The sequence below is a fragment of the Pterocles gutturalis genome, unplaced genomic scaffold (assembly GCF_000699245.1).
Source record: "Pterocles gutturalis isolate BGI_N339 unplaced genomic scaffold, ASM69924v1 scaffold20640, whole genome shotgun sequence".
NCBI classification, from domain to species: domain Eukaryota; kingdom Metazoa; phylum Chordata; class Aves; order Pterocliformes; family Pteroclidae; genus Pterocles; species Pterocles gutturalis.
Genome location: NW_010141633.1, coordinates 1 through 9,732, shown reverse-complemented (window position 1 = coordinate 9,732; position 9,732 = coordinate 1). Strand labels below are relative to the sequence as shown.

The window sequence follows — 9,732 nt, the reverse complement described above, 5'->3', positions numbered from 1 at the left end:
AGTTTTGTAGTTTATGGCAAAACCTGGTTCTGTGGTAGCTAAGTGCAGTCCCTGTAAAGGAATGTTTGTGGCTCATGTAAATGTGTGAATGCATCAACAATTTGAAGTTTTTTGATATATTTGTGATATTTACCTGCCTTGAGCACTGCAATCTCTCACCCCTTGGGAAAATCAGTGGGAATGTTTGTTGTGAACCTCTTGTCTTCTGTTGCATTTTAAAGTTGTCTCCTGTAATTTATTTTCAGTACATGATTAAAATCAGTTGTGTATATATGAAATTAAATTCGTGCTTATTTTTAAAAGATGTTCAAGTATGTATTCTACTACATAAACTATGTCAAATACTTATCCTGACAATTATATCAACAAACCGTCTGGTGTACTTCATAGCTTTCTGTCGAAGCTGATGTTCCTCTCATGCTTGTCTTTGAAAGATGACATCTGTCCAGCTCATGTCCCCTCCCTGGATAGGAAAACTTCCCGGTGTTCTAAAGCATGCTGCTTGACTTGTGGAGTTGCTTCTGTTTCTGCCCTCCAACAATTAATTCTGTCATTCTGAAATCTTGTTACAGGCTTTACTTCTTTTGACTAAATCAGCATTGACTGAGGCACTGTCGGGTCTGGGGAGAGAGGCTGCTCAATAACTGCTGTAGCTTCACCTGGAAAGGACTGTGTGCAATAGCTGGGGTATTTTTGTATTCCTAAATGGTAACAGTTTCCATCAACACTGAGCTTCATCAGTCTTCCCTCTCCTGTGTGAGGGAAATCATCTGTCCGGGACTAATGCAATCGCACTGTGACTTTGGTACCATAAAGACCTGCTGGGGTGTGGTGGTCACCTGCCCTCTGGCTGTGAGGGCTGAGCCCCAGGTGAAGGATGCTTTAGATGAGGTAGGAATGGTGCATTTTACGAGATCTCCTCTCAAACTGTACAGATTAAATACTGTTATTTAAACAATCTAATGCTTTGGTGATGAATCTCTTCTTAGTCAAATGAGTCACATACAGGGCTTGGAGGGCCAAGCTTGCCTTTGCTGCTTGTGTTCTCCAGGAAGGTGAGTCGGGTTTGAGGCCGTGCTGTGCCCTGCAGTGATAGGGAGAGCATAACTCTGCCCAGGATGTGGACAGGGAGGCAGGAAGGCTTTAGCTAGACTCTGCTCTTCTAGTAGAGGACTGAAACAGGGCGTGTGGGGGCAGAGAGTTCCTGAAACACTGTGCCAAGAAGTGGCAGAATGGCAAAAACCCCCCAACTTTGTGGGAGGGATCAAAGGGAGAGGCCAAGGTGATTGCTGGGAGGAGCACATGTGGGAAAGAGATTATTAATGGAGGGGAAAAAAGGGGCTGGTCATGTGGCAACATATTGCTGGTGAATGTTCTTGTCTGGCCATGTGTCTCGTTTTAACTCAATTTCTCGCCCTTTTCCTGGGAGAGCGGACTCCCTTCTATGTGCATGTGTGTGCCCAGAGATCCATGTGCCATCAACTGGAGTGAGACCTGTGAAGTGTCAGCAAACTGGAGACTGGAGTGAATGGCAAGCGAGTGCAGGAACTACCCAGTGAGGTTGTGTGTCAGCATACAACTATCAAGCCAGATTTAGGCAGCAAGCGGGATAACAGGCCTGGGAAACAGGTCCTGAAGCAGCCCTAACTGGACTGGGTACATATAAATTTCTGCGAGAGGCAACCAGGAGGTCAGGCTGGCTGTTGGAGAGCCAGGGGTTCAGCTGAGCCCCATTTGTAGGTGAGTGCCTCCCTCTATGGGAGGCAGCTAGAAGCAAAGGAGGCTTCCCCGGGCCAGTTCCAGGACAGACCAGTGTCTGAAGGGCAGTCAGTGAGGGCATCCACCAGCATGTGTGGGCTGAACCAACAGCTGGAGTGGAGTCACGAGCCATTTCCATGAGCAGGCTGGTGAGCCGGGGTCAGCTACGGAATGAACAGCCTCCTGCCCAGTTACTGAAGGGATCCACAGCTTGTGTATTTCCCACTAGCAGACCTTCATCAGCTGGAGGGGGACAGGCTGAGGGTTTGGTGCTGTTTGTTGAGCTGTACGGGTGGTGTGAGCATGTATGCGTGCATCTACTTGCAATGGCAGCTCAGCCTTGCTGCTGGTTGTACAAGGGGGTGTGAAGCTGCGGCAGCATCACCTCTATCGGGCAATCCCTTACCATTGGTATTCTGCATAAAGTAAGGTTTGGATTTTGTAAGCTTTGCCTCTGTACTGTCAAGATCATGCACAGAGGGGGTACAAGGGAACTTCACTAGTAGAATACATGGGGGCACGAAGGAGGTAAAGGGGCAGAGAAGGTGGCACGGGAAGAGCTACTTGATCTTGCTGTGACTTCAGGAAATGCTGATTAGAATGTATTTTTCCAGCTGGCATCAAGTTAAAGAGGTGCTCACCCTCACAGGCACCTCCTCAAATCCTCGGTGCCTTGGCAGGGGAAATACTCCTCTGGAGCAATGAGCAATTGCACTGATGTAATGTCTGGCTCCAGAAAGGTATAAACAGCAGGAAATTTATTTCCTAGCTATCTTGTAACTCAGTTTTCTTAGAGCAGGGTAGGGCCAAGCCACAGATTTTTCCTGTAGATGGCAGATCCTTAGAGTCAAGTTAAGGAAACTAAAAAGTACATCAGGGAGTGTGGCACAGGGATAATGAAAGGGTGGAGAACAGGAAGCCCTGTTCATGAACCAAGATATACCGAGTATACAATGCTTTACTGATTGTGCCAGCCATGTATGGCAGTATCTCAAAACTCCCTGCCTGGTACTGTCTTGGGTTAAAGTAATTAAGCACAGGTTATGGTAAAACTTCCTTTTTTTTATTGAAAAACATGGGTGGGAGCTAAGGACATTATTTACACAACTCTCAAGTGCAGCTCAACTCAAGACCATACGACCAGCAATATGATAAAAAGGATGTGGATCCAAACCAGAATTACGGAGGCTACCAAATAGTACAACTCCCTGGTAACCATGGACCTTCAGATAAGATCAGCAACTGAAAGGGGAGAAAATGAGAGAACGTAAGTATGCGCCGAGCGTGCCAAGAGCCACAGCTCACCTACAGCAGTAGGTTCCCAGGTTCTTCCCCAGTGGAAGCAAAGATGGGTCAGGGTTGGGAATGAGGCATGTGGCAAAACAAAGCATCTGGCACTTCTCTTTCCGATGCAGTGTACCAGTTCCCAGCTGCGGAAAGGCAGCAGCCTCGCTGGGGCTGGCGGGCACTCACCGTTCATGGGCATCTCATCTATCTGGGTGGAGTAGTACTGCTCAATGTCTCGCAGGATGCGGATGTCATCATTCTTCACAAAGTTGATCGCTACACCTTTTCGGCCGTATCTGCCTGACCGGCCAATTCTGGGGAAGCAGAAGGAAAGGGAGAATGGAGCCACCTTGGGTAAGGGTAATCCAACCACACGCCCCCCATGGAGGCTGAGCTTACCTGTGGATGTAGAGTTCTCTGTTGTTCGGTAAGTCATAGTTAATGATCAGGGACACCTGCGGCACATCCAGGCCTCTAGCCCAAACATCTGTTGAAATAAGGACTCGGCTGCAAAGAGAAGGGGACAGTTACAGCTGTGCCACTGCCCTGAGGGTGTGGGAGAGCTGAGAAGTCACAGTTTGCAGCACAGGGAATCATCCCCTGCCCTTCTGCGCTCCTCCCTGCCCACAGCCCACTGGCAGCATCCGCACTTGCTGCATGGAACTGCTTTCCATCACCAAACTTCACTGAAGACAGCTTTGATCTTTCAGAAAAAATACACCACTTCTAAAAGAGTTTAAAATACAGAGGACAGAGCCCTTGACTTAATAATTTAAAATGTAGCAACTCCCAACTTCTTCAGCAAAATAAACCAGACTAATTCTGTGCCTACAAGAATGAGCATTCCTCCTTGGAAAGTGTCAATCATTTCCCAACCCTGCGACACCACAGATGGCTGGATGGGAACTGAAGCTCTTCCTAACTGGAGCTGAACAAGGCCTCCAGAGAGGAGAGGTTTCTGAGGCCTCTTCCCTTCAGATGCTAGAAGAAATCCTGCCCTGAGGTAGCAATGCCGTACGCAACAGTTTAAGGCATTTACCTTGCACCAGATCTGAACTCTTTCATGATGGACTCCCTCTCCTTCTGTGGCATATCCCCGTGCATGGATGAAACTGTGAAGTTGGCCTCTCTCATCTTCTCCGTGAGCCAGTCTACCTGTGCATACAGCCGAGCAGCCCGGGTTAGCTATTTGCTCAGGACAGCCAAACGTGCTAGGTGTGCCTGAAGAATGTTTGCGGAGGTATTTTCTGGCAAGGACAGACACTTTACCAAGCACTCTGGAGCTAAAGGAAGTAAATAATCCTTACAAAGCATATGATTGCTCCATGAGCAATGAAAGAAAAGGAATTAAGAGCATTTATTCATAAAGTGTAGTTTTGTTTCAGGGGTTATAAGCAATTAGAAGAATAAGCACATCGTTACCTCATCAGTTCTACTTCTCTAAAAAAGCAACTCCTGCCAACTGTAGCAGGTCTGCCTATAGCCAGTTGTTTAAGCTAGGCACATCCCAAGGACAAATGTTTAACCTCTGTTCTTACTCAACTGTTCCCAAGTGGGGAAGCAACCCGGCCTCTTAACTGGCTTTGTCCCAGCACTCTTCTCTGAGTCACCCTTGGAAAGCAACGTGCCCATCTGTCGGCTACTGTACCTTTCTCTTGGTGTTACAGAAGATGACAGCCTGGGTGATTGTGAGCGTGTCGTAGAGATCGCACAAGGTATCGAACTTCCATTCTTCCCTCTCCACAGCCACGAAAAACTGCTTGATTCCTTCAAGGGTCAACTCATCACTGCAGGGGAGAAGAACAGCTATAGCACCCCCAAGTAGGTGAACACATACAATGCAGTTAGAAGGGCAGGGCACCCCTCTGCCCTGCATGCTGTGGGTTCCTGGGTCTATCCACAAGTCCAAGATCTTCTAGAAAGTTCCTGGAGAAGTCTGCTCTAAGAAGGGCCTCGAACATGACCCGTGCGACAGAACCATCACCCCCTCTCTGCTCTAGACAGACAGCTTCAAATAGAAACATTCTGTTCTCATCGTTCTTAAGTGTCTTGACACGAGAGACTGAAGAAAGGTTAGTGACAGAGATCAGGCAAGAGGAAGGCTCCTCCTGTTGGGCTGCCTCCACTTACTCATCCTGACTCCTGCCGAGTTCCAGCACGTGAAGACCTGTGACACCACCAGACATGAGCTACCCCTCCAAAGGCAGTCGGGCTCAGCCAGCTAAAGGCTTTTTTGGCTTGCTATACAACAGCAAATTAATGGAGGAGCACAGGAGCTGGGCAGCTCAGAAAGATGGACTCCCAGAAGAGACTGCTATGCATGGGGAGGATGAGGGGGCTAGGGGGCAGTCAGGCGGAGCAGCAGCAAGCAGAACTGGACTAGAATAAAGTCAGAGAGATGAGCTGGCCTGTGCTGGAAAACGGGACATGAGGATGTCTGCAAACACCTAGGCAAACTGCAACAGCGAGAAGGAATGGGAGACAGCTTCTGCACGTTTAAATCATATAATTCTGTGAGCTGCCCAGGGCTGGACCAACTCAAAGAGCTCCTGTTCTTTCCAAGGAAACTCACTCACCGTTTCACCAAGATGCGAATGGGGTCTGTCATGAATTTGTTGGTCATCTCCAGAATTTCATGAGGCAAAGTGGCGCTGATCAGAACCACCTGTGTCGCTGGAGGCAAGTATCTGTACACATCATAAATCTGCTCCTTAAAACCTGAAAAGCAAATCAAGTAGCACAGAACGGTCAGCACTTCTTTCTCCTGAAGATCTTGCTCTTTCACAATTTGATCTGGAATTCGGTGTTGCGCCTGCGCTATGAGATGAACGTTAAGGAGTGAATTAGTAACTCAAAGACAGTGTCACATATTGCTCATCTTTTCCTAATTGTCCCAAACCCACTACAATGTGGCCGTGGTACACACTAAACTATGAAAGGCAATGCTCAAGAATTTATAACTATTAAAAAGGACACCATAACTAAATTGGACAAGATCTATTCAGTAGTTTAACCTGTTACAGCCCATAATTAATATAATAATCTAATTTTGACAAAACCAATTGTTTTTAGAAATGGAACTGCCACCTGGGACACGCTGGAATCTCAAAGAGCTGAGAAGGAAGCAAAAACGAGACAAAAATATTTTACCTTTATTGAGCATTTCATCTGCTTCATCCAAAACCAGCATTTTGATGGCCCGAGTCCTTAAACTTCGACGACGAATCATATCTGAAAGATTTCACTTTGTAAGACTGTAAAGGCTCTGAATGCAAGCAAACCTACGCTGCTCCTAGCCGCTGTCAGGGCATTTTGGTGGAGGAGGGATAGGCACTTCCCCTGCTGCCAGCAGAGACCGGTGTTGGGTGATGGAAGGCACATCCCCTGCAGCTTAGGGGTATGTCTCTGCCGCCGGGCTAAGGGAGCACTAACTCCAGCGAAGCTCTGAGAGCCTAAGCCATGGCATGCTATTTGCTAACTGCACAGGACGGGTGACACAGTCTCCCACAGAACTGCCACTGGATGGCAGAAATGCAAAATGCTACCCACACTCTTTGTCAACAGACTGGGCAAATTCACATCCTGTTTCAAAGAGCACATGGCTTTGTGTAACCACTCAATACTGTACTAGAAAAGCATTTGCTGTTAGTGTGCTGTTCACAGCCTGTTGGTTTTTTGGTGTTTTTTTTTTTTTTGCTCGTTTTCCCAGTGACAGGTGCTTGTGTAAGAAAGTGCTGTCCATTTCTCAGAGATCCAGAAAATGTGAGCTTGAAGGCTAATGCTACCACTGTGGTAACTGCCATGAACAGTAAATATACAGATCTTCACGCAATGAAACCATAAAGTACCAGCTGCAAGTACGCCTAATTTAACAGAGAGACGGCCAATGCACAGAAAATGTGGACCTAACTAACTTTGGCGTTCTAACAGACCGGGCTCCTATGTCCTCCAAGATTCTTAAGTATTTCCTGGACCTTAATATTCAATAATCTTTGTTGCCATGCCACCATATAAAGAAACACTTCAACAACGAAAAGCAAAATATAAACAGAAAAAATCCACACACTGTCCCTGTTGTCTTCTCTCTAGTCTTTTCCAGCTATTACTACAGGAAATTGTTACCTTGTTATACTTCTCATTAATGTTACATTAATGGCGTCACGGTAAAAGTAATTTTCATGCTATCTCAAATCTAAGTGCACAAAAGTTGGTTCAACTTGGGTCTGAACCTGGAGGTGAGGCAGCCTCCTCTCCCACCTCCTTACCGAACACACGGCCTGGAGTGCCAGCAACAACATGCTGCCCATAATCCAGTTTTCTGATATCTTCGCCAACGTTGGTCCCTCCAATGCAAGCGTGACACTGGACATTCATGTAGTCTCCCAGAGCAAGAAGACCCTGTGTTGATACAAAGCAATGGCTTAATGAACTAAGCTCTCCTAAGTTTGTATTTCTGAAGAGATGCAGGTCTTTTTTAAACAGATCTAAGCACAAGCAGTTAGAGGGATTTTTTTTTTAATGTCTGTTACCTCCTCAACAGCAGACCTTCAAACACTGGGAATTCAGTTCCCTAGGGACCATAGCTGCTTTAAAAGTGCTGTCCATACAAATTCAGTTAGGAAGGTGTAAAACCTCAGACCACTAGCCAACACAGTCACGTAAGCAAGGACAACTATAATGCAGATAAGCAAAACAGCCCTTTATCAAAATTTCTTATTCCTTTCAGGAACAGAAAGAAAAAAAGAGAAGCTGTGCTTTGAGCTCTGCTGAGGAATACCTGAGAATCAGCCCTAGGCCTTGGAGTGCTTTACAGATGGCAATTCAAACGTTCCTACCTTCTGAATCTGTACAGCCAGCTCCCGAGTTGGTGCCAAGATCAACGCCTGGGTCTCACGAACCTGATTAAAACAGGTGATCACAGGGCAGTTAATCGCAGGGCAGGTATCATCCAAGTAAAACAGAGAATACAGATCCTGCAGTACTCTGAAGTGTCACATCTGAAGGATTAGTCAGAATTTTGTGCAAAAATCTAGTGTTTACACCCAGAATACTGCTCTCACAAAGAGCATTTACACAGTAACAGCCTCTTTTTAAGTTATCTTTGACAAGGCAGCACTTGAGCAGTTCTTTGATAGCTCGCTTTTCATTGCAACCTGATTTCTGAAAATGGTAAGAGTGCCAACTTTTCTTGCAAAAGAATAGAAAAAAACTTAAATCACTCCAATTTTGTATGTTCCTTGCATTGCACAAGAAGTCAAAGATAACGTTTTAAAGTGTCATGTTTGAAAAATATTATGAGCACTTTACAGAAATGAAGCATAAAGCTGACCTTTTGATGGAGAACATGCAGCACTTATTTTGATGACCCCAGGCAGTGACAGATTAATAACAATCTAAGCTTTAAGGGGGTACTGGCCCACAGAAAATCATAATTTTATTCAATAGCATCTACACATTCAAGTTATACTTAAAGAACAATTGGATGGATACAGTACCCCTGACTAGAACAAAAGCAAACATTAGTCAGTCAAAAATCTCGGTTTGATCCCGTGCAATGTATGCCAACTGTTCAGACAGGTTGCTGATGCTGTTAGGACTGTCTGAGGACAATTCTGCCTGATGAGAGATTAATTTAGGCCTCTAAGAAGTATGTGAAAGAGGTCAGCTGTTAAGACCAACTGTATAATGACAAGACTTTATCTGAACTTATTTTGCCAAGGTGGGTTTAACAGTTAAATTGTTACAGAGTCTGGTGAAATTCTCAGTCAGACACTTGTGTGATCGTAATTTAAAGATTTCATTGTAAAGCTTCATTATTTACTCTAAAAATTAACGCTTTTATGATGAAGACTCTACTGATCTGGTTAAAAAAACATTTTTAGCATGTGCTATGAAATTACCTGTATATCCAGGCACTGCAGAACAGAGATGGAGAACGTTGCTGTCTTCCCTGTTCCTGACTGTGACCTGAGAAACAGATTTTTGGTGAATACTCTGGAAGACTGGACAAACAATACAGGTGATTTAAATATATTCCACCCTTCGCCACTCCTTCATTGCAAAGAAGTCAATATTGCCAGCAGTGGATCTGAGAAATTTTTGTTACAATCACAGCATGATCTGCAGTGGGGCAGCTTTGAGAACTGTAATACCAGGGATAGAGCACTCTGTTGCAAGGTCCTCAGCTCTGGCACATTTAGTCCTTACAGCATTTTAACTTCCTGCAATCTGTCATGCACTTTTTTTTTCCTTTTAAAGTAAATGGTAGATAAGCCAATACAATTTGGAAGGTGAGCAATTCCCACCAGTGAGCTAGAAAGGATTTTTTTTCAGTGCCACGCGTATCCTTCTTTGTCTCTACAGCTGTAAACAGATTTTCTTCTGCTTACTTCTTTCCCTGAAGAACATGCAGTTGTCTCTATACTTCTCTGGTTTTGCTGGAAAACATTCCCAAGAATCTCAGGGCCCTGTTCCCTGGGAACACACACTATCTTGGCTGAATCTTTATTACAACACCATACCTAAACCTAATCAACTTTGATATTAACAAGTGTTAGGCTCACAAGCTGGGTGCAAGTTGGCCAGTTTCCCCCTGTATGACGTGGTTTCCCCAACTCCGCCTTGCAGAAGCCCAGGAGCAGGCCTGTCAGACCTCGCTTCCAGCTGCAGGCAGCGAGGGTCCCTGAC

General features: G+C 45.5%; 1 protein-coding gene across 1 annotated transcript; it reads right to left on the bottom strand.

Annotated features, from left to right (window-relative positions):
• Window positions 1-2,799: 2,799 nt before the first annotated feature.
• On the bottom strand, window positions 2,800-9,047 carry EIF4A3 (eukaryotic translation initiation factor 4A3; the record flags this gene model as incomplete). Its single annotated transcript, XM_010084094.1, has 10 exons — window positions 2,800-3,000; window positions 3,232-3,359; window positions 3,445-3,552; window positions 4,085-4,200; window positions 4,694-4,832; window positions 5,622-5,763; window positions 6,196-6,276; window positions 7,311-7,443; window positions 7,881-7,943; window positions 8,946-9,047. Coding segments are annotated over 10 exons (1,029 nt in total), but the record flags the coding sequence as incomplete, so codon positions are not given.
• Window positions 9,048-9,732: the final 685 nt, after the last annotated feature.